General features: G+C 51.1%; 1 protein-coding gene across 3 annotated transcripts in view; it reads left to right on the top strand.

Moving 5' to 3' along the window:
• Positions 1–54: 54 nt before the first annotated feature.
• Positions 55–24,219, top strand: part of arid4b (AT-rich interaction domain 4B) — a 32,164-nt gene continuing 7,999 nt past the window's right edge. For all 3 annotated transcript variants that reach the window (XM_062464414.1, XM_062464413.1, XM_062464412.1), the window contains exons 1-16: positions 55–248; positions 2,556–2,615; positions 7,921–8,031; positions 10,070–10,135; positions 10,588–10,678; positions 11,149–11,228; positions 11,373–11,464; positions 13,161–13,302; positions 14,578–14,657; positions 18,712–18,788; positions 21,039–21,184; positions 21,327–21,399; positions 22,268–22,362; positions 22,528–22,625; positions 22,907–23,111; positions 23,324–23,529. In XM_062464414.1, coding sequence (XP_062320398.1) covers positions 2,610–2,615; positions 7,921–8,031; positions 10,070–10,135; positions 10,588–10,678; positions 11,149–11,228; positions 11,373–11,464; positions 13,161–13,302; positions 14,578–14,657; positions 18,712–18,788; positions 21,039–21,184; positions 21,327–21,399; positions 22,268–22,362; positions 22,528–22,625; positions 22,907–23,111; positions 23,324–23,529 — 1,568 coding nt within the window. In that variant the 5' untranslated portion in view covers positions 55–248; positions 2,556–2,609. The remainder of the gene's footprint in view (positions 249–2,555; positions 2,616–7,920; positions 8,032–10,069; positions 10,136–10,587; positions 10,679–11,148; positions 11,229–11,372; positions 11,465–13,160; positions 13,303–14,577; positions 14,658–18,711; positions 18,789–21,038; positions 21,185–21,326; positions 21,400–22,267; positions 22,363–22,527; positions 22,626–22,906; positions 23,112–23,323; positions 23,530–24,219) is intronic.

Raw genomic sequence — 24,219 nt, 5'->3', positions numbered from 1 at the left:
ACACAGTGTGGTTTGTGGGTGGTTTTGTGTTCTGTCAGTCAGTTTGAGAAAGGGGAGAGAGATCAGAGAAAGAGCAGGCGACCAACACGGCTTTGGAGGGCTAGTTAGCAACGACTTTGTCGAATCCACACCAACCGGGTAGAACGGGCGACGCTCAAAATCTGACACATTATTTACGTAAATGATCGTATGGATTAATTTCAACATTCAGTCAAAGAAGAAACCAGTTTCTCAACTTGACTGCATAGGTAAGTCATTTGTATTTTGTCAAGCATTGTGAAGAAATTGCTTAGAAGATTTCTAGGCTGATCTTCTATTTCTATGCTGAAAAGAAATATCCTCAAACTCAGTGGGGCAAGATTGCCTAGGTTTGCCTAAACCTTGAATAGATGGTTACCCTAAAATAATGAATGAACTAGATAGCAAGGCTGGCTATTACTACATATATTTGATCAGTTAGTCAATTCGAACTTGTAGACTGCCAGCCATCAATATTTTGGCTACATGTTATGAAGCTAGGTAGACTAGCGATACTACTTTTTTCTTGTCGAGTACATTGTGGATTACGTTAGCCACAGTCGCTAAATAAATGCAGCGAGAGCCTAGCACACGACTGGTGGAATTCTCGAGTGTAGCTAGCAAAGAAACGTTATTAAAAACAAACTATGCAACGCTGAACCGATTGGTCAAATGCTGTTTGTGTAGATAGCATGGACCTATCCCTTACGTAAGGGTACTTGGCTTAAGCGAAGGAAAGTATTTTCAGTGTTATTTCAAATAAGTTTGTTAGGTTGCACTGATCTGATCAAGACTTTTGAGAAGTCTCATTGAATGCCAGCTAGTCTAGACTCTTTTGTGCATTGTAACGTAAACGCTAGCTTCCGAGTGCAATGTAGGTAGACTAGCCATATTTCCAGCAGCGAACGTTAACTAATATTAGACCACAACATATTACATCGCTGTGTGTAGGCACTATATAGCTGGATATTTAATTTGGAACGTAATTTTTATCAGAGCGTAGATATACTTCTGTTGTCCTAATCGTAGTCGAAATATGAGTGAGCAGAAATGGCTGGCACAGCCCATCATAGTTATGGCCAGGGCAAGCTGTAATAGTTGACCGCTAAGCTGCAGGCTTTACTTCAGCTTGTTATGGGAAGGGGCAAAGGGAGAATACCTGCTAAGGTTACTCCCGTCTGCAATGCATTGACATGTTGAGATCGAGGACTAAACCAGAAAATTGTCTGGGTTGGGGTGACATTGTAGCCACTGCGAACATTCGTCTGGAAACGTGTTTAAAGTGTATAATCTTAAACACCGATTTTCACGTATCCGATAGAAATTGCAGTTTGGAGTATACCATCACGACATGTTATCTAAATCATTTGACCTTGTTGCAAGATGTTTTGTCAATTTGTTCCTTTGTCAGAGACAGCCCCGTGTAGCTTAGGGTACTCGTCGACCGTCAGCAAATTTGTAGCGATACTCGAAGAGATCAACATGCATGTGAAGACGGGAAGCGAAATATATCTTCACTCTGACCGCGATGTTACTTCAAGCAACTTTGTCGTGTTCCAATACATCTCATGTAACGTACAGTGTATTTAGCATTAATAAACGACTCGAGTCAGTTGTTAACCAAGTCTTGCTTGGTTTGTGTTACCAATATCGCACAACTGTGCAACGGAATATGTGGAGGGCTGCGTACTGTGCCATGTTGATGGTGGGATTTAGTCGGACAATGATAAGTCAAACGCCATTTCCTCAATTACATTCCAAGACAATGTCACTGCATAGCATAGAGCAATAGTTTTGAGAAACAGATTGATACCAATCATATTTCCGAATGCGATTGTTAGTGCTCGCGATCTTCCGACTAGTGAACTGTTGTATTGCAGACTGGCAGCTACAGAAATGGCGTCATCCATTGCCGTAGCCTGCCCAGTGCAGTATTACACACAGTAGACATTACGCTAACCTGGTCAAAAAACAGGCTACTGTAGTTGTCGCCACACGATTCTCCCGGACACTAGGATTCATCGTTGTCCACCGATAACCCCCTTTTTAAAAGCAAAAAACCCTCTGGCCATTTGTAATCAAAGAGGGAACCTTTTTTGCCTTGCCACAGGCTACTTTATTTTGATAGCTAACCGATTGCCTCGATTTGCAGGGTTCCACGCGCTCTTAGGGACTTTGACTACACGGGGAATTACATTAATGCTTGAACAATTTAAAGCATTTAAATTAATAGTCATCCCGGAATACTATGGTCACTACACTTTTGTATGACTGTAACTTTTGTTACATAGGTCAGAGAGAATCAAGCCAGTGGCAGTGTAGGGGAAAAGTTGATTAATGGAAAATTCTTGACTTTTCCTTTAAAATACGGTAATGACAGCTCAAAACAACCCAAACGTAAACATGCTGGACTGTGAAATAAGCTAGCGTTGTTCAGTTTCTTGCCTTTTTTTTGTTATTTGCGGTGGGAGGTTGCAGGTGCAACTTTGATTAGATTTCTTGATGTCTAACAAATCCTTTCAACTTTTACATTTCAGCGTCAGATTCCCCATACTGGTCACTCGAAAGAGACACAGAGGACTTGGACGGAGATGAAGGTAATTACAGTAGATTTAATATTCTATCCTAATGTTTACATTTAGCAGGAGATGCAGTTTGGAGTTGGGTATTCTTTCCTCTGTTTGATGGATTTGTAACTTTTTATATTGAGCTGTTTGTACAGTTAACGCCATATGGGCATCTTGCACATTTTTGTTCTGTTCAACATGGAGCGATCAACGTTCACAGGAAAGTTGCTGCTCTGTTTAGATTGTTATATACTTTCACGATAGCAGGTTTTTGCTCTTGTTTCTATGGTAACCATATGCAGGGTAGGAGTCCTCATTGGTTGTCTCGGATGTTGTGTTTGGAGAGCACTGTCTTGTTGAATGTGCATATGTTCACGGCAACACCGATGCCCCGAACACAAAACATGCCGTTTTTTAAAGTGTGATATTAATTTTTTGGGGCCCAGTGCATCAAAACTGGATCTGTTGAACAACTTGTTGTTTCCTATTAAGGTAACTGCTGTGCAGTCTATTAAAATCAACAAGTAAGAAAAACATTTATTTTATAAGTCATCTAATGTATGCTCAGTTGTTAAATCTATGGCATTGCCATGGTAACCCCTGCCATCGAGGCGCTAGTGACCGGCCTGGACAAAGAGGTGATTGAAAGCAGGATTATTGTACAGCGTGTGAGCTCGAGGGAGAAAGCCTAATTCTTTCCTGCATACCTTTTCCGTGTTCTTTTGTTTAGCGTTACAAACCCGTTCATTGTTGCACAATATGGGGGTGGATTCTCCCATGTCTGCCTTTTTGGGGGGTATTTTTAGCATGAATGTGGCAAATACTTTCCCTGTAGATGCTGAGAATGGCCTTGTTGCATTACGTGTTGGTTCTACTACATAGTAGTACACATTCTTTTTCCAAGTTTCAGGTCATTCTAAAAACGGCTGTACAGAGAAATATATTGTTTGTTTTATGGCTCTCTTGTGGTGAGTTATCTTGAAGCATGTTTTGAAATACAAGTTTTCAAAGTAATACTTCATATCGTGCAAAGTTATCATAAGAAAACCATCCCAATATTGAGTTAATTTAACTGAAGATATTGAGTATTAGGACAAAAGAGTTACACAACTTTGTTGTTTTTGGGTTGTGAAAGGGTAACATGAATCACACTGGACTGATGGATATACTTGAGTTTATTTTTTTATAGTGTGTTGATAGTGTGTTGATAGTGGGTTTACCTGAAGTAGCTGGATGCTGTGCACACTTGTTCAGCGTAAACAAATGCATTACTTGATTCCTTTGAACACAGTTCATGAGGCAACAACGTTAACTGAGGTTTAAGACCAGTGTGTTGCGGTGTGTTTAGAGGCAGGTGTGTTCAGAGACCGGTGTGTTCAGAGACAGGTGTTTTCAGAGACAGGTGTGTTCAGAGACAGGTGTGTTCAGAGACCGGTGTGTTCAGAGACCGGTGTGTTCAGAGACCGGTGTGTTTAGAGACCGGTGTGTTCAGAGGCAGGTGTGTTCAGAGGCAGGTGTGTTCAGAGGCAGGTGTGTTCAGAGGCAGGTGTGTTCAGAGGCAGGTGTGTTCAGAGGCAGGTGTGTTCAGAGGCAGGTGTGTTCAGAGGCAGGTGTGTTGCAGTGTGTTCAGAGGCAGGTGTGTTGCAGGTGTGTTCAGAGGCAGGTGTGTTCAGAGGCAGGTGTGTTCAGAGGCAGCTGTGTTCAGAGGCAGCTGTGTTCAGAGGCAGCTGTGTTCAGAGACAGCTGTGTTCAGAGACAGGTGTGTTGCGGTGGTATGGGCCGTCAGGTGATGACTTCAAAGGGCTCTGCTGGGGGGCAGGCTGGCAGGGCCAGTGGTATGGCCTGCAGGGCGCTGCAGTCCTGGCTGTCTGACGTTACCTTCTCTCTCCTTCTAAATGATTGTGATCTCTAAAAGACGTCGGCTAATTTCGAGTTACGTGGATGCATTCTGTGGTGGTGTTTGTTATTGACCAAATGAGGTCTAATCTGTGCTGGGTCTATTATAGGAGCTAATGGGCCACAGATGTCAGGTGTGTAACACCGCCAATTAGGGAACAGAAAACACTATTACAGTCGCCAGGGGTGTAATTATCAAAACAGGACTCGTTTATTGAAAGGAATGGTGATGACAGTTAGCGACCTGTAGGTCTGTCATGCTATCGCTGTCACAGGACGTCTCAGCGTTTTGAGCGATCAGGACGTTGAGATATGGAGCAGAGCAGGATGTTATTGATCCCGCGTGGAGAGAAGCGCTGGGAACAGCTGCATTAACATGGATCACAGAACTTTCACATTTTTATTGTTTTCATTGATGTCTACAATTTTATTGTGTTTTGTATTGTCTTGTATGATATCGTTTTATTTTTTATACACTGCTATCCTGAGAGGAATGGACAAAATCTGAATTTAATTGTACCAAAAGTAGCCTACATATGTCAAGAAAGATCTTGAAATATAGAGAACAGGATCCCATATCAGAATCAAGTTTATTAAGGAAGTTTACACACATGAGGAGTTTGCTTTGGTGGGTTGGTGCATAACCATGAATAACACAGTAATTAGAAATATAACGAAACGTAAAACAAGTTCTGTAAGGAAAAGGCATAATATAAAAATTGACAAGATGCAAAACACTCTAATAAACACTACTAATAAAATATGTACAATATGACTGTTGCTCAAATAAATGAAGAGCCGTACAGTTTGTGCAGGGACTCCATCTAAACTAGGACTACAGTGTTAGTGCAGAAAGTCATGGCGGTCCTGCATGCATCTGTCAGCCTGCGGGGAGAGGCTCGGCCCCCAGGGTTCAGCCAGCAAGCCTCTCCCCGCCTAGCCTGCCTTTGCCTGGGGGTCTCAGACGGCCAGGCTCCCTCTCTGGAGCCACCGCTGCTCCTGGGATCACAGCCCTCTCCAGGCTGAACTCACAATCTTAGATGTGTCTTTATGATGTTGTGGAATGCTAATATTAGGCTATCCGTGTGGACTGTTCTAGAAATAGCGTCGATGTGCTGACTGTTTCATGACTGTGTCTGTGATGTGCGGAGCCAGCTGTTGAAAAGGTCACGACCTGGAGATTGTCTTTTATTGAGCTGAACTGGTGCTGGGGTGTGTTTCATGCTGATTCCACTGTACGTTGTTGTCTAAGTGAAGACAAAATATGTTGTAATCTAACCGGAGTCTGCTCAAGGTCTCACTGCCTCCTCATGCTTGTTTTATAACCGTAACATATCTTCTGTGACAATAATGCAGTCATGCAACATATTTGAGTTGAGTGAAAGGGGAACACCTGGACTGTTCTGACTGATCTGCTGGATGATGAAACTCTTCACAGGGAAGGTTCACTCGTTAACGTCGTGAGCATCCTCACTACACACTACAGCCTGTCCACTCCAAATATCCCTGATGAGCCAGTCATACAGGAAACAGGTTGTGTTGCTAAACAATAATCAACGATAAACGTGTTTATTCATAAAAAAAAAAGCCACTGTAGCAATCCAGCGAGATCAATGAAAGAAGAAAAAGCTGAAAGGACACGAGATCTTCCCTCTCCTTCCGCAGCAGGAGTGTGTGAAGGAGAGGGTGCTGCAGGTGCGGTGTGCTGGAGCCAGGATGCTGCACACACACACACACACAGCCAGGCAGTAGGTGAGAGACGTTGGTGTTAAGGCGCTGGAGGTTTCAAGCTTATTAAGTCTGAAGAGCTCTGTATCAGAGCGAGTTTCAGCTCTGATACAGAGCGAGTTTCAGCTCCTCTCCCGAAGGCCCAGGGATTCCTGGGTCCTGAGCGTAGCCAGCGTGGGGAGCGCAGCGCCTGCATGAACAGGGGGGGGGGAGGTGTTGTGCCTGCAGAAATGAAAGTGAGAGAGGGAAGAGATGTGCTGTGAGGGAGTGCTACGGAGGAGGAAGCTAATCTGGAGCCTGGCTCTCTGAGATGTTGATGTGGCTCACATCTGGAATGTGCCCTTCATTCATATCACTGAGAAATGCGCCGCGAGCGGTGGTTATCTGTGGTAATTACTCACAAAACGACTATTCTAGCTGTCATGTGAGTATGACGAAATGCAAATCTGGCCTGGGTCTGTTATCAGACTTGCCTGGTTGAGTTTAAGAGCTCTAACAGACACATACTTCAAGATAACCTCCCAGCCTCGCCGCTCTGAGGGCTGGAGAAAGTGTGAAAGGGAAATGAGAGAATGGGTTTAGGGCAGGAGGTCGATCTCCTGTGTCCCAGCTCTGACACACAGACAGCTCTGTGTTGGGTCTGACAGACAGACAGCTCTGTGTTGGGTCTGACAGACAGCTCTGTGTTGGGTCTGACAGACAGCTCGGTGTTGGGTCTGACAGACAGACAGCTCTGTGTTGGGTCTGACAGACAGCTCGGTGTTGGGTCTGACAGACAGACAGCTCTGTATTGGGTCTGACAGACAGACAGCTCGGTGTTGGGTCTGACAGACAGACAGCTCGTGTTGGGTCTGACAGACAGACAGCTCGTGTTGGGTCTGACAGACAGACAGCTCGGTGTTGGGTCTGACAGACAGACAGAGGCTGCTGTAGATCGATGTTCCGTCATGTAGCGGTGTGGGCCGGGCTGGTCGTGAAGCTAAACTGCTTCCAGAGTAATGAAGTGTTTGTGTGAGAGCTGGAGGTGGAGCAGTCTTCCTTCTCTGAAGAAGCGCACGTGTGTGTGTGTGTGTGTGTGTGTGTGTGTATCCTGGTGTAACCAAGCCTTGCAGTGTGAGCACTGCCAGGGGCTGGCAAGCATGTTTGTTTTTATTCGTTCTCAGTGAAAACCCTTCTGCTGAGGACAGCTCCTCTCTCCTGATGTCAGTCTGAATATGAAGCTGTAATGAAGCTCGTCCTCTGATGTTTGTGGAAGGCCTTGGTGAATTCACTACCTCGCTTGTTACTGGGTAGGTAGCTGATCCCCGCTGAGGAGTGGAATACATAGATTGAACAAAGCACACTTTTTACTGTCTGTGTCTTCGCTGCCTTGGGGAAAGTGTACAAACATCTCGTCATGACAGCAGACATTGAAGCTGTGCTCAGACTGAAATAGCTGCTGTGATGTGATGGTCAGCGTCACTAGAGGGCCACCCTGTGCTGGTGTCTAAGACAGACCAACAGCAGATGGGATTTGTTTTTCCAGATGAATCATGGAAACGGGTCAGTTTCAGCTTGTCTGAAGACGTGTGCCCTGGAGGGAGCTGTTCCGGCTCAGCCAGAGGTGTGGGTCAGGGACGGGCTCTGACCCGCCCTGAGGCACATCCTCCACACTCAGGGCTGCACACCACACTTGATGTTCCCCTAACCTCCCCCTCTCTCTCCCCCCCAGACTCTGGAGGAACCCCCGTACCTGACCGTGGGGACGGATGTCAGTGCCAAGTACAGAGGAGCGTTCTGTGAAGCCAAGATCAAGACAGCCAAAAGGCTGGTGAAGGCCAAGGTGAGTCCTGTTCACCTGTTTCACACTGACCTGGCAGGTGAGCGGGTGGTGCTCATGGTTTGATAGTGCTACACATGCAGGTGGTGGGGGTGTTGGTGTTAACTGCTTGTTGTGGTGTGATGTGGAGCCATGACTGACTGCCTTGTCCTGCAGTCCCTCCCTCCCCCCTCCCTCCCTCCCTCCCTCCCTCCCTCCCCCCTCCCTCCCTCCCCCCTCCCTCCCTCCCTCCCTCCCTCCCTCCCCCCTCCCTCCCTCCCCCCTCCCTCCCTCCCTCCCTCCCCCCTCCCTCCCTCCCTCCCTCCCTCCCTCCCCCCTCCCTCCCCCCTCCCTCCCCCCGCTGATGGAAAACATCACATAATGACCTACTCTGAGACAATATACATTTACATTTAGTCATTTGGCAGACGCTCTTATCCAGAGCGACTTACAGTAAGTACAGGGACATTCCCCCCCGAAGCAAGTAGGGTGAAGTGCCTTGCCCAAGGACACAACGTAATTTGCACAGCCAGAAATCGAACCGGCAACCTTCTGATTAATAGCCCGCCTCACTAACCGCTCAGCCATCTGACCCCATCTGACCCCCCACAGCTGCTTATTACAGATATTACATTTAGTCATTTAGCAGACGCTCTTATCCAGAGCGACTTACAGTAAGTACAGGGACATTCCCCCCCGAGGGAAGTAGGGTGAAGTGCCTTGCCCAAGGACACAACGTCATTTGGCACAGCCGGGAATCGAACTGGCAACCTTCAGATCACTAGACCGATTCCCTAACTGCTCAGCCACTGAGCCATCAGAATTGAGTCAACAATGCAGTGTAATAATGGCTGTTAGAGACAGTCTTACTATACCCCGAGAGGAGAGGGTCCTCTAACCCCGAGAGAAGATGGTCTCTCTCTCTGAGAGAGAGGAGAGGAGATGGTCTCTCTCTGAGAGAGGAGAGGAGATGGTTTCTCTCTCTGAGAGAGAGGAGAGGAGATGGTCTCTCTGAGAGAGAGGAGAGGAGATGGTCTCTCAGAGAGAGGAGAGGAGATGGTCTCTCTGAGACGAGATGGTCTCTCTCTGAGACTAGATGGTCTCTCTCTGAGACGAGAGGAGATGGTCTCTCTCTGAGAGAAAGGAGATGGTCTCTGGCTGGAGCATCAATGTGGGCTGCGTACAGAAGGACAGCCCAGTTTCATCTCCACACTCTGAACATGCTGCTCTCTTAATAATGCACATGAAGAAGACGATGTGCTCCGTGCAGCCAATGCTGCTGCAGCTGTAGCACCTGTCAGAACCAGGGGGCAAGAGAGAGAGTGTGCTGGATACTGCCTGTCAGAACCAGGGGGCAGGAGAGAGAGTGTGCTGGATACTGCCTGTCAGAACCAGGGGGCAAGAGAGAGAGAGTGTGCTGGATACTGCCTGTCAGAACCAGGGGGCAGGAGAGAGAGTGTGCTGGATACTGCCTGTCAGAACCAGGGGGCAAGAGAGAGAGTGTGCTGGATACTGCCTGTCAGAACCAGGGGGCAGGAGAGAGAGTGTGCTGGATATTGCCTGTCATACGCCGTCACATGCAAGATTATCACGGACTGATCAGATTATGACGAGCTCACCGCGGTAGTGGAGGGGAGGGAGGTGGGGGAGGGGAGTGAAGGGGTGGAAGGGTGGGGGAGGGGAGTGAAGGGGTGGAAGGGTGGGGGAGGGGAGTGAAGGGGTGGAAGGGTGGGGGAGGGCTGACCAGACCAGCGGGGTGCTGGCAGGAAGAGCCCCTCCCCCACCAGGGTGTTGTGACAGCAAGCTTTCTGCTCCTGACAGCCCTATCATGTTAAGCCTTGCTATCGATCCAGAGAGATATACCACAGACCCCCCCGGCCCCTCTGCCCCCCGGCCTGAGACACCAGCAGTCAGGAGCTGGGCACACTGTGTGTGTGTGTGTGTGTGCGCTATGTGTGTGTGTGTTATGTTGAGGAGTCGTGTGTGTTATGCCTTGCCTTTTTGGAGAAATATTTGTTTACTATGGTTACTGATTCCTGCCCCTCCCTCTCCCTCCCCCCAGGTGACCTTTAAACCAGATCTGTCCACAGCGGAGGTCCAGGATGAACACATCAGAGGGCCTCTAAAGGTGAGGCTGGGGCTGGGGCCGGGACTGGGGATTCAGCACACAGCTCTGTTACTTTAGTCTTATACTCATCACAGGGTTCAACACAAGCAGCTAGTTTGAACGTGATTGGGAGAGGAGGTGCTGTTTCAGTTCTGCTTTTACAAGACTGGAAGGTTCAGTCCTCATTTCTGAGCATCACTGCGAGTCTCTGTCTTGTTTTGGAAACAGATCATTACTGAATCTTTTTTGGGATGCTTTCTTTTATACGGCTCCGGTCCAGAGTTCAGCTCTGCAGCAGCTCATATCCTGTAGCAGATGTTTACCAGTGATTTTACTACAGCAACAGCTCCTATGTCAATCCAGAAAAACCATAGAAGCATTCAATCACAGTTTGACGCTTTAGTTCCTGTATAAGACCATTCTAGCAGCATTATGAGTGTGTCCGGGTGACACGTGTCTGTGCGATTCTGCAGGTGGGAGCTGCTGTGGAGGTCAAGAACCAGGATGGAGTTTATCAGGAAGCCACCATCACCAAGCTGACTGACGCCAGCATCTACACTGTGGGTGAGTCTGAGGAGAGCTCTTACCCCTCCTATCTCACCCAGACATCCCCCCTACATCCCTCCCACGCAGGTTACACAAACCCTCCCAGGAGGCAGTTCTGGGGGCCGCGTTCCCTGTCCTATGTTCTGACGCTCCAGCTGAGGGATCCTTGAAGTGATATTAAGCAGTGAGCTGGAACATACTGATTGCTTGGCTGTGTGTTTCTGAAGAACAACAGTTCTCATCGTACGGTGGAAGCAGGGCTGTGTTAGAGCATGGTGGATTCTGTAACAGAGATGGAAGAGTGGGTTGGCATGTATGGCCCTGGAGGGTAGTGGTGTGTGTCTGTGTGTGTGTCTGTCTGTGTGTGCACAAGTGTGGTGTGTATATCTCTGTGTGTGTGTGGTGTGTATATCTGTGTGTGTGTGTGTGTGTGTGTGTGCAGACGCCCTGTCCTACATTCAGCTGTTTCCTTGTCTGTGTCTCTGCAGTGTTCGACGACGGCGATGAGAAGACCCTCCGTCGCTCGTCTCTGTGTCTGAAAGGAGCGCGTCACTTTGCAGAGAGCGAGGCGAGTCACCCTGTCAACACCAGAACACGTCCCTGCCTACACCCCCTTTCTGATAGACATGCAGATCAGTTTCCTCTCAGGCAGGAGTAGGTGAATCACAGCTCGTTTGCTTGGGTCTGATTAGATGTTGACTCTGTGTTCCAGACCCTGGACAGGCTGCCTCTCACCAACCCAGAGCACTTCGGGACTCCTGTCATCGGCAAGAAGGGCAACCGTGGCCGGCGCTCAAACCCAGTGTGAGTAGCACCCTGCCAGCCAGAGTTACCACAGCATAGGGGAGGGGAAAGGAGGGGAGAGGAGGGGAGAGGAGGAGGGGAGGGGAGAGACGAGACGGAGGGGAGCAGGCGGAGGAGGGTTCTGAGCTTAGTGCTCTCTCTCTCTTTGTCTCTCTCTGTCTCTCTCTCTGTCTCTCTCTTGCTATCTCCCTCCCTCTGTCGACCTTCCTGTAACAGTCCCTGAGGCTGGGGGAGGAGTTCCTGCCTTCTTCTTCGGAGTTTGGAGTCTGTGTGTGTGTGAAGAGAGAGAGTGTGTAAACCAATTAGTGTGTGTGTGAGGGAGAGAATAAAGAAGACTGTCCATCAGTCTGAGCAGTACACCACTGCAGTAGACACAATCATTTTCCTGGCTGAAGACGGCCCTGGTCAACCCTTCCAGACTGAGCCAGGGACACCATCTCATACCTCTGCTCTCTGGGCTGGAGAACACAGACACTACATCTCTGTTGTACTGCCCATGGCTCTCTCCAGCCTGCAGCTCCCTGCCTGCTGCTGTACCCTGAACAGCCCCAGCTGCACAGCCGTACAGCTTCAGTCTCAGGGAGGACCAGGAGCCTAGCAATCCAGACCAGGTGGCTCTGGATTGCTAGGCTCCTCTATGCACCACAGTTACACCAGAAGCTTCCTGAGCTAGGTCACAGGTGCTCTGTCTCTGACATAGTGAACCAGGATGGAGAGGAACTAGTGAGCCTTGCTAGCCCTGCTAGCCCTGCTAACCCTGCTAGCCCTGCTAACCCTGCTGCCGGACATGGCTCTCTGCAAGCTTTTACTGCGTTCTGTGATCGTGTGTGTGTGCGTGTGTGTGTTGTCGGTGCTTGGCACAGCTGACTGTGTTTTCGTCACAATGAGCTCCACTGTCTGAGCTCCTCTGTATCTCCGCTGTAATGAGCTGGGAGTAAACAACTGGGGCTGCGCAGGTTGTTATAGTAACACTGTTACAGTAACACTGCTACACTAACACTTTTACAGTGTAACAGTGTAACACTGTTAGAGTGACACTGCTACAGCAACACTGTTACAGTGACACTGTAACAGCTACACTGACTGGGTGGAGGTGGTGGAGGTGTTTGGGTGTAGATGTGGTGGTGGAGGTGTTTGGGTGTAGACTGGGTGGAGGTGGTGGAGGTGTTTGGGTGTAGATGTGGTGGTGGAGGTGTTTGGGTGTAGACGTGGTGGAGGTGGAGGTGGTGGTGGAGGTGTTTGGGTGTAGACGAGGTGGAGGTGGAGGTGGTGGTGGAGGTGTTTGGGTGTAGACGTGGTGGAGGTGGTGGAGGTGTTTGGGTGTAGACGTGGTGGAGGTGTTTGGGTGTAGACGTGGTGGAGGTGTTTGGGTGTAGACGTGGTGGAGGTGGTGGAGGTGTTTGGGTGTAGACGTGGTGGAGGTGGAGGTGGTGGTGGAGGTGTTTGGGTGTAGACGTGGTGGAGGTGTTTGGGTGTAGACGTGGTGGAGGTGTTTGGGTGTAGACGTGGTGGAGGTGGTGGAGGTGTTTGGGTGTAGACGAGGTGGAGGTGGAGGTGGTGGTGGAGGTGTTTGGGTGTAGACGTGGTGGAGGTGTTTGGGTGTAGACGTGGTGGAGGTGGTGGAGGTGTTTGGGTGTAGACGTGGTGGAGGTGTTTGGGTGTAGACGTGTCTGAGAGTGTGTGTGGTTCCTCACAGCCAGGAGGAGGAGTCATCTTCATCCTCCAGTGAGGAGGAGGAGGGGGACCAGAAGCAGAATGAGGATCTGTTCGGGAAGGTGGTGTGTGTGGAGGCCGTCGTCACGGGCGACAAGAAGAAGACCACGTGGTACCCTGCTCTGGTGAGTGAGGACACACACACGCATGCTTACTGCTGGCTGGTCTAACCCCCCTGGCGTTCTCTTCGTCCTCAGGATTAGAGCGTTTCATCTGAACTGGACTGTTACGTAATCTCTCCAAACTGGCTGCTCTGTCAGAGCTGTTAGCTGTTGCAGTGGGCTAGGCAGTCTCCTCTGTAAAGATGGTTTAAAAAAAACACACCAAAAAAAGTGCCTCAATTTGATTGATTTGCAGAAAAGCAGTACTGGTTTGGATGACTGAATCCTGCAGCGTTTTAAATACAGCAGCTGCTCTGCAAACACATTTTAACTAGCTGAAATGACTTAGAGCTGGCTTGTGTTTTGATGTGAAAATCATCATTCAGTGTGAGCCCTTCCCTGCCAGCCTACACCCTGGCTCTGTGCTGCTCTGCGTGGGGGAGAGTGCACAGGGAAATGGTGACAGGCCTTGTTTGTTTATGTAAGTGGTACAGGCGGATCATGGGGAACAGCAGAGACGCTGGCCCTTTAAGTGTTCCTGTGTAGTCAGCAGGCTCCGCCTCCAGGGTTTGTTGTTCTTGGCGTGCTGCTGCTGCCACCCGCCGCCACACTGCCTCCTGGTGGCGGCCCGCGGTACGGCAGAACCCTGCTGTAGCACCGCACAGCATGCTGGGAGCTGTTGCTACGGCGAGGTGAGGAGGAGGAGGAGCAAACAGATGTGTTGTAGCTCAGGTGGGACGTGAGGAGGGAGTCTGGGAGGAAGAGGCTGAGACTCACGACAGGGACACAGGGAAGGAGAGAACGAGAGAGCGAAGGACAGAAGGAAATGAAAGATGAGAAATCTTGAAAGGAAACAGCGATGTGGGCGGAGATGAGGTGAAGGCTTGGTTGTGTGTACATCAGACCTCCAGGAGGTGGGCAGTGTTCTGTAGTCTGCCGCGGGCCAGACCCCTGCTGTCGTCCTCACACACAGTAAACAGCAGAGTGAAGCATGCTGGGAGAGGCTGATGACTCTCACAGGATTTTGAATCTCGCTCTGTCTTCCTTAGTTTTTTATTTGATGGCTTATTTTGAGCTCAATCGATACAGCGTCACCAGAGGCCTGAAGATTTAGTCTTTTATTTATTTAATTTGAGTTATTTTAGATTGTGGGGTCAGGTAGTAGTGACGTGTTATTGGAACGGCAAAATAATTCAGTATCTCTCACTGATTAACATCCGTGGGAACCAGTGATAAAGCTGAAAAGTCAATAAACAATAAAAGAAAATGTCCTCACTCTGACTGTTTCTCCTCGACAAGGTCATCTCCCCGGATTGCCATGACGACGTCACGATGAAAAAGGACAACATCTTCGTCCGCTCCTTCAAGGACGGAAAGTTGTAAGTCCTCCGTCGCTTTGTGTGTGTGTGTGGGAGAGTGTGTGTGGGAGAGTGTGTGTGGGAGAGTGTGTGTGGGAGAGTGTGTGTGGGAGAGTGTGTGTGTGGGAGAGTGTGTGTGTGGGAGAGTGTGAGTGTGTGTGTGGGAGAGTGTGTGTGTGGGAGAGAGTGTGTGGGAGAGAGTGTGTGGGAGAGAGTGTGTGGGAGAGAGTGTGTGGGAGAGTGTGTGTGTGGGAGAGTGTGTGTGTGGGAGAGTGTGTGTGTGGGAGAGAGTGTGTGTGGGAGAGAGTGTGTGTGGGAGAGTGTGTGTGTGGGAGAGTGTGTGTGTGGGAGAGTGTGTGTGTGGGAGAGAGTGTGTGTGCGGGAGAGAGTGTGTGCGGGAGAGAGTGTGTGCGGGAGAGAGTGTGTGCGGGAGAGAGTGTGTGTGGGAGAGAGTGTGTGTGGGAGAGAGTGTGTGTGGGAGAGAGTGTGTGTGGGAGAGAGTGTGTGTGGGAGAGAGTGTGTGTGGGAGAGAGTGTGTGTGGGAGAGAGTGTGTGTGGGAGAGAGTGTGTGTGGGAGCGTGAGAGAGTGTGAGAGAGCGTGAGAGAGCGTGTGTGAGAGCGTGAGAGAGCGTGAGAGAGCGTGTGAGAGCGTGTGAGAGAGTGTGAGTGTGTGTGAGAGAGCGTGTGTGAGCGTGTGTGAGAGCGTGAGAGAGCGTGTGAGAGCGTGTGTGAGAGACTGTGTGAGAGGGTGGAGGACACAGTGAAGCTGTGCTGCTGTCCTGGGTTTGGTTCAGGAGTGCCCTCTACAGGCTGATCATGGAGCTGCAGCTAGGCACAGCACAGGCAGCAACATCATTAGGAACAGACCCTAACTTTCAATAGTTGTTTATATTGTTGGGAAACGACATCTGGTTGACTGAGCTAGGAGCTAATGGGAAGGCGGCAACTTTCCAACCGTTTCTGTAAACACTTGATTGTCGTGGAATATTCAGAGTAACAGTTCAATCACAAGATCCCAGCTCTCAGGTCCACCATGTCTGGTTCCTCTCAGGTCCACCATGTCTGGTTCCTCTCAGGTCACCATGTCTGGTTCCTCTCAGGTCCACCATGTCTGGTTCCTCTCAGGTCACCATGTCTGGTTCCTCTCAGGTCACCATGTCTGGTTCCTCTCAGGTCCACCATGTCTGGTTCCTCTCAGGTCCACCATGTCTGGTTCCTCTCAGGTCCACCATGTCTGGTTCCTCTCAGGTCACCATGTCTGGTTCCTCTCAGGTCACCATGTCTGGTTCCTCTCAGGTCACCATGTCTGGTTCCTCTCAGGTCCACCATGTCTGGTTCCTCTCAGGTCCACCATGTCTGGTTCCTCTCAGGTCCACCATGTCTGGTTCCTCTCAGGTCCACCATGTCTGGTTCCTCTCAGGTCCACCATGTCTGGCTCCTCCCAGGTCACCATGTCTGGTTCCTCTCAGGTCCACCATGTCTGGCTCCTCCCAGGTCCACCATGTCTGGTTCCTCTCAGGTCCACCATGTCTGGCTCCTCCCAGGTCCACCATGTCTGGTTCCTCTCAGGGGAGCCGTGTCACCGTGCTAGCTGCTGCCAGCTGCTGCCAGCTGTTCAGGGCTCCCTTAAAGACCCCCTCCCGTCCTGGTCCAGCAGCTTGGACAGTCCTGTGTCCCGCAGACGCGTCCCGCAGACGAGTGTGAAGAGGCTGTTACCAGCTGTGGTGTGGCTGTGGTGTGGCTGTGGTGTGGCTGTCTGCTGGGTGATGAGAGGGATAAGATGAGGATTATTCTGGAAAGAAATGGAAGCTGTATTTAACTTTGGCTCACAGGAGGCCTTGGAGGGTACGTCCTCATCAGCTGGGAGGGCAGAGAGGGCAGAGATAACCAGAGACTGTGTAGCTGGGATGGCAGAGATCACCAGAGACTGTGTAGCTGGGAGGGCAGAGATCACCAGAGACTGTGTAGCTGGGAGGGCAGAGAGGGCAGGGATAACCAGAGACTGTGTAGCTGGGAGGGCAGAGATAACCAGAGACTGTGTAGCTGATGGTGACTGACTGTCCATGAACCTGCCGCCCTGGTCCATCAATGGTGACTGACTGTCCATGAACCTGCTGCCCTGGTCCAGCACCACGCTGTGTGTTCATGATAAAACACCCACAGGCCCCCAGCTCAGCTTGCTAACCACACTGAGTCTCACTAACTCTTCTGTATGTTCACTGTTCTATTCCTCATGTCACGTAGCATGAGGGCCAGACAGATGAAAACACATGTTTCTAATAATACTCTGGGCTCTTGAAGTTGAAAGTGTTTTTCCAGCAGATAGCCCCATTCCATCCAGTGTGTGTGTCAGTGTAGTGCAGGTGTTGTGTGTCTCAGTGTAGTGCAGGACTGCAGGTGTTGTGTGTGTCAGTGTAGTGCAGGACTGCAGGTATTGTGTGTCTCAGTGTAGTGCAGGTGTTGTGTGTCTCAGTGTAGTGCAGGTGTTGTGTGTCTCAGTGTAGTGCAGGTGTTGTGTGTCTCAGTGTAGTGCATGACTGCAGGTGTTGTGTGTGTCAGTGTAGTGCAGGTGTTGTGTGTGTGTCAGTGTAGTGCAGGTGTTGTGTGTCTCAGTGTAGTGCAGGTGTTGTGTGTCTCAGTGTAGTGCAGGACTGCAGGTGTTGTGTGTCTCAGTGTAGTGCAGGTGTTGTGTGTCTCAGTGTAGTGCAGGACTGCAGGTGCTGTGTGTGTCAGTGTAGTGCAGGTGTTGTGTGTCTCAGTGTAGTGCAGGTGTTGTGTGTGTCAGTGTAGTGCAGGTGTTGTGTGTGTGTCAGTGTAGTGCAGGTGTTGTGTGTGTCAGTGTAGTGCAGGTGTTGTGTGTCTCAGTGTAGTGCAGGACTGCAGGTGTTGTGTGTGTCAGTGTAGTGCAGGTGTTGTGTGTCTCAGTGTAGTGCAGGTGTTGTGTGTCAGTGTAGTGCAGGTGTTGTGTGTGTCAGTGTAGTGCAGGTGTTGTGTGTCTCAGTGTAGTGCAGGACTGCAGGTGTTGTGTGTCTCAGTGTAGTGCAGGACTGCAGGTGTTGTGTGTCTCAGTGTAGTGCAGGTGTTGTGTGTCTCAGTGTAGTGCAGGTGTTGTGTGTGTCAGTGTAGTGCAGGTGTTGTGTGTCTCAGTGTAGTGCAGGACTGCAGGTGTTGTGTGTCTCAGTGTAGTGCAGGTGTTGTGTGTCTCAGTGTAGTGCAGGACTGCAGGTGTTGTGTGTCTCAGTGTAGTGCAGGTGTTGTGTGTCTCAGTGTAGTGCAGGTGTTGTGTGTCTCAGTGTAGTGCAGGACTGCAGGTGTTGTGCCTGAGGCTATCCTGCTATGTTTGTGTTGACCACCTAACCTCACCTCTGTCCATGTTAATACGCAAACTCCAGTAGCTGTGTTTGCCTGCTGCCCTCCCTCTCTCTGCCCTGCTGCCCTCCCTCTCTCTGCCCTGCTGCCCTCCCTCTCTCTGCCCTGCTGCCCTCCCTCTCTCTGCCCTGCTGCCCTCCCTCTCTCTGCCCTGCTGCCCTCCCTCTCTCTGCCCTGCTGCCCTCCCTCTCTCTGCCCTGCTGCCCTCCCTCTCTCTGCCCTGCTGCCCTCCCTCTCTCTGCCCTGCTGCCCTCCCTCTCTCTGCCCTGCTGCCCTCCCTCTCTCTGCCCTGCTGCCCTCCCTCTCTCTGCCCTGCTGCCCTCCCTCTCTCTGCCCTGCTGCCCTCCCTCTCTCTGCCCTGCTGCCCTCCCTCTCTCTGCCCTGCTGCCCTCCCTCTCTCTGCCCTGCTGCCCTCCCTCTCTCTGCCCTGCTGCCCTCCCTCTCTCTGCCCTGCTGCCCTCCCTCTCTCTGCCCTGCTGCCCTCCCTCTCTCTGCCCTGCTGCCCTCCCTCTCTCTGCCCTGCTGCCCTCCCTCTCTCTGCCCTGCTGCCCTCCCTCTCTCTGCCCTGCTGCCCTCCCTCTCTCTGCCCTGCTGCCCTCCCTCTCTCTGCCCTGCTGCTCTCCCTCTCTCTGCCCTGCTGCTCTCCCTCTCTCTGCCCTGCTGCGGCCGGCTGGCCTGGCTAACACTGTGTGTGTGTGTGTTGCAGTTACACCGTGCTGAGGAAAGACGTGAGGGAGGTGGATGGTCGCTCTCCCCCCAGAGCAGATGCAGTGCTGAAGCCAGGTGAGTCCAGACCCCGTCCAGACTGGAGCAGGAGGGACAGATGTCAGGGTGTGTTTCTGGTACTGGGGAGGGAGGGAGAGATGTCAGGGTGTGTTTCTGGTACTGGAGCAGGAGGGACAGATGTCAGGGTGTGTTTCTGGTACTGGGGAGGGAGGGAGAGATGTCAGGGTGTGTTTCTGGTACTGGAGCAGGAGGGAGAGATGTCAGGGTGTGTTTCTGGTACTGGGGAGGGAGGGAGAGATGTCAGGGTGTGTTTCTGGTACTGGAGCAGGAGGGACAGATGTCAGGGTGTGTTTCTGGTACTGGGGAGGGAGGGAGAGATGTCAGGGTGTGTTTCTGGTACTGGAGCAGGAGGGACAGATGTCAGGGTGTGTTTCTGGTACTGGGGAGGGAGGGACAGATGTCAGGGTGTGTTTCTGGTACTGGGGAGGGAGGGAGAGATGTCAGGGTGTGTTTCTGGTACTGGAGCAGGAGGGAGAGATGTCAGGGTGTGTTTCTGGTACTGGAGCAGGAGGGACAGATGTCAGGGTGTGTTTCTGGTACTGGGGAGGGAGGGAGAGATGTCAGGGTGTGTTTCTGGTACTGGAGCAGGAGGGACAGATGTCAGGGTGTGTTTCTGGTACTGGAGCAGGAGGGAGAGATGTCAGGGTGTGTTTCTGGTACTGGAGCAGGAGGGAGAGATGTCAGGGTGTGTTTCTGGTACTGGGGAGGGAGGGAGAGATGTCAGGGTGTGTTTCTGGTACTGGAGCAGGAGGGACAGATGTCAGGGTGTGTTTCTGGTACTGGAGCAGGAGGGAGAGATGTCAGGGTGTGTTTCTGGTACTGGAGCAGGAGGGAGAGATGTCAGGGTGTGTTTCTGGTACTGGAGCAGGAGGGACAGATGTCAGGGTGTGTTTCTGGTACTGGGGAGGGAGGGAGAGATGTCAGGGTGTGTTTCTGGTACTGGAGCAGGAGGGAGAGATGTCAGGGTGTGTTTCTGGTACTGGGGAGGGAGGGGGGGGGGGGGGGGGAGGTTCCTCTCGGTCTATTTCTGTTTGAAAGCCTCTCTGTATGACACCCCTGCTCTCTGCTCATAATTACTTCTGGATTCAGCTTATCAGCCCCTTAGTATTCACACAGGCAGCCGGCTGCTGATTGTGATATGTTATGCTGTGTAAAAGAAGACGGTGTTGTAGAGCTTGTTAGGTGCTACTTCATCCCCCCATCTTTTCTCTTTCTCCCTCTCTCCTCTCTCTCTCACTCCTTCCCCCTCTCTCTTCTCTCCCTCCCCCTCTCCCCCCTCCCTCCTCAGCTTGTCAGCTGGTCTCTGTGTCTAGTCTTGTTTTCCTTCAGGTAGCTCAGTGTTGATCCAGGCACTGAGGCATAATTGAGTGTCTCTTCTGTTGAATCCTTGTTGAAATGATAGTGCTGTCATTCACAGTGATCCCAGCCATTTACCCAGCCGAAATGTCTCTTCTCTGTGGAGTGTTATTGTAGAGCAGTTATATTATTGTTGTGTATAAATCAACACTTGCATCTCATGTGGTTGTGGCCAGCCTTCACATCCTCCAGTACCACAGCATGGCTAGGCTTCAGCCTGACTTGTCAAAACTTAGATGGACAAATCAAGTGTGTATGTGTGTGTATTTAGGTCTGGGTTATGCAAAAAGCCTAAACACAGTTAAAACCCACTTCCTCCACTCCTACACACACAGCTCCCCCTCTTCCTCCACTCCTACACACACAGCCCCCCCTCTTCCTCCAGAAGTGAACTGGTTTATATGGAGTACAGGGATAAAGCACGACTAATGAGAGCCTTCAGGTTGCTAGGTTACTGTCTCAACACAGTGATGTATAAATGTTAGTGTGTTGTGTCAACAAGTGGCCCTCATGCTCATTTGCATAACCAGAGATGGGAAGTAAAAAAGTCAAAATACTTTATTTAAGTAGATTTTTCTGGTATTAGTGTTTTACTTCACTATTTATTTTTCTGACAACTTTTTACTTTCCCTCCTTACAGTTTTTACACAAATATCTGTACTTTCTACTACTTACATTTTAAATCCAGGCTCCTTACTCTAATTTTTTTTGTTGAAAATACATTTTTGAAGTTTACAAAAAAAGGTTTTCATCATTGATGAGTACTTGATGAGGTTAACCCGTCTGTCCTTTCACTACGTGTGTGGGGGGGAAAAGTTTAGAAAGGTTTACAAAATATTTACCCCCAGAAAAGTTTTGAAAGGTTGAACAAAGTGTGTGTGTGTGTGTCAGCGCTGGACGCGGCTCTGGAGTTCCAGCGCCAGGCCTCTGTCCCCGCCGCCTGGAGGACGGAGGTGAAGGACGAGAGCTCCAGCAGCGAGGAGGACAACGAGGATGAGGACGAGGACGAGGAGGAGGCCAGCAGCGAGGAAGAGGAGGTAACCCTCATCTCTCTCCACCTCCTGCACACACACCCACCCAGTCACTCCAACCACACAGCTCTTTGTAGAAGACCTACTCACTACTCGCTGTGACACTTCCTCTCTGTGTGTGTGTGTGTGCGCGCGTGTGTGTGTTCAGGAGGAAGTGGAGCCCTACCCAGAGGAGAAGGAGAACTTCCTGCAGCAGCTGTACAAGTTCATGGAGGACCGAGGTGAGAAGATCCTCTACTAACAGAAGCAGCGGTGGGCTTCCCCCTGGGTCACCTCCCCCTGGGTCACCTCCCCCTGGGTCACCTCCCCCTGGGTCACCTCCACCTGGGTCACCTCCCCCTGGGTCACCTCCCCCTGGGTCACCTCCACCTGGGTCACCTCCCCCTGGGTCACCTCCCCCTGGGTCACCTCCACCTGGGTCACCTCCCCCTGGGTCACCTCCACCTGGGTCACCTCCCCCTGGGTCACCTCCCCCTGGGTCACCTCCACCTGGGTCACCTCCCCCTGGGTCACCTCCGCCTGGGTCACCTCCGCCTGGGTCACCTCCACCTGGGTCACATCCCCCTGGGTCACCTCCCCCTGGGTCACCTCCCCCTGGGTCACCTCCCCCTGGGTCACCTCCACCTGGGTCACCTCCACCAGGGTCACCTCCCCCTGGGTCACCTCCACCTGGGTCACCTCCATCTGGGTCACCTCCACCTGGGTCATGGCTCACCCCTCCCAAGTCACATCCACCTGTGTCTCCCCACCAGCAAACTCTCTGGGGCTTGCTTGATTTACTACCACCCTCAGTGCCACGGGGTTCGTTTGATTTTCCAGCTCGCTCCGTTAGTCGTGAAGGAGGTGGCTAAGACGAACGCTAACGATTGGTTATGGCAGATCCAGAGAGGCTCTGGGCAGATCCAATAGTTTTAAACTTCAACAGAGTACCTGCCTTCAAGGAAGTTGACGCTTGTCAATGGATCGAGCCCAGACTCTATGTACAAATGCAATGTACGAGAGTGTGGTTAGGACCAGGCTATATCAGTGTACCCTGTTTGGTGTGGATATGCAGTTCATACCCTCAGCAGCTGTCCTCTATGTCTGCAGGAACCCCCATCAACAAGAAGCCAGTGCTGGGCTACAGAAACCTCAACCTCTTCAAACTCTACCGGCTGGTGCACAAACTGGGTGGCTTTGACAGTGTGAGCAGTCCAGGGCCGCACACACATGCAATTCAAATACACCTCTTTTGGTCACTGTTTTATTTAGATAACCTTTTGATTACTCCTTGCCTGTTTTAAATGATTTTTCTACTGGGGAGTTTTAGTTTGTGTGTGAAGTCTCTTTCTCTCCATGTCTCTGGGCAGATCGAGAGCGGTTCTGTGTGGAAGTCTGTTTACCAGGACCTGGGCATCCCTGTTCTCAACTCTGCCGCTGGCTACAATGTCAAATGTGCTTACCGCAAGTACGTACCTCCCCTCTCGTTCCACTCCTCTCATCTCCCCTCCTCTCTATTTCCTCTCTTACGGTCAGAGAGAACAACTGCACCAGCTGTTCTCTCTCTGTACTAGCTGTTCTCTCTGGAGCTGTAGTGTGACTCTGGAGACACCCTCGCAGCTGATGACCTCAGGCTGTGGACCTCTCCTCTTCGTGTGTGTGTGCGTGTGTGTGTGTGTAAGAATGTGATTATGTGATCTGGTTGTGTGTGTGTGTGGCCCTGACCTCCAGTGTGCTGCTGTTGTGTAGGTACCTGTACGGCTTCGAGGAGTACAGCACCTCCACATCCATCACCTTCAGGATGGACCTGCCACTCAAGCAGGGGCCCAAGGGGGAGGCCAAGGTGGAGGCTGGGGGCCCCGCGGGGGCCATGGGGCCCCCTGCAACCTCCAGCACCGAGGAGAAGACCAGCCCAGAGGGGGTGCCCAGCCCATCCGCAGCCTCCGTCAGCAAGGTACTCCTCCTCCCCACCTCCTCGCCACCTCCTCCCCACGCACAGCTGCCTCTTATCTGTGCACGCCTTGTTACAGCTACCATCACTTCTGACCTTCCTTTAGACATGCGTTTACCCCTCCCCCCCGAGGCAAGGTATGTCACAGCGAACCTCTGCACACTGTTAGAGCAGTAGAGGATATGATGTCATAAATCCCCCCTCTCCCCCCACAGGAGGAGAAGCCAGAAGCAGGCAGGAACAAGATGGGTCCGGACCCTCCCAAGGCTGAGCTGAAGGCCGGAGGCGAGGAGGAGGAGGAGGAGGATGGCGGGGCGCAGAAGCGCGAGGCTGACAAGGGGCTGTCGGTGTGTCGTCTGGGGGCGGAGGGCGAGGAGCAGGAGGAGCAGGAGGAGGAGCCGGCTGGCAGGGTCGTCTCTAGGTAGGTGGAGCTGTGCGATGCTGTGTCCCCAACACCCTCCTGCAGCACAGGTCACTCCTCAGAGACTACGCAGGCCAGAGAGGAGCATTTTACAAGCTGTCTAGTTTGTTCATGACAAATTATCAGTAGCAGGTTAGCTCCAGAAGTTTGTTTCTCTAAAGGGGCAAATTAATTTGTAGAGTAATTTATATAAATGTTTTCTAATATGATCATCTGTGATGATACAGTTTGTAGTGGAATTATACAAACGTAAATAGTTGCTATTGTCTTATACATTTACATAAATTGTAAATTTGTCCTCGACATTCTGGCAACACGGCACAGGACAAAAAGGTGTGGGCCTCAGACAGTGAAGCAGAATGATGTGGCCCTCAGCAGAATGATGTGGCCCTCAGACAGTGAAGCAGAATGATGTGGCCCTCAGCAGAATGATGTGGCCCTCAGACAGTGAAGCAGAATGATGTGGCCCTCAGCAGAATGATGTGGCCCTCAGCAGAATGATGTGGCCCTCAGCAGAATGATGTGGCCCTCAGCAGAATGATGTGGCCCTCAGCAGAATGATGTGGCCCTCAGCAGAACGATGTGGCCCTCAGCAGAACAATGTGACCCTCAGCAGAATGAAGTGGCCCTCAGACAGTGAAGCAGCGTTCCTCTTCTGAGGAGTGACCCGTGCTCTGACCCCTCTGCTGA

Source organism: Osmerus eperlanus, chromosome 6, assembly GCF_963692335.1.
Source record: "Osmerus eperlanus chromosome 6, fOsmEpe2.1, whole genome shotgun sequence".
NCBI classification, from domain to species: Eukaryota; Metazoa; Chordata; class Actinopteri; order Osmeriformes; family Osmeridae; genus Osmerus; species Osmerus eperlanus.
Note: the sequence above shows the minus strand (reverse complement) of the source record. Positions and strands in the feature narration are given on the sequence as shown.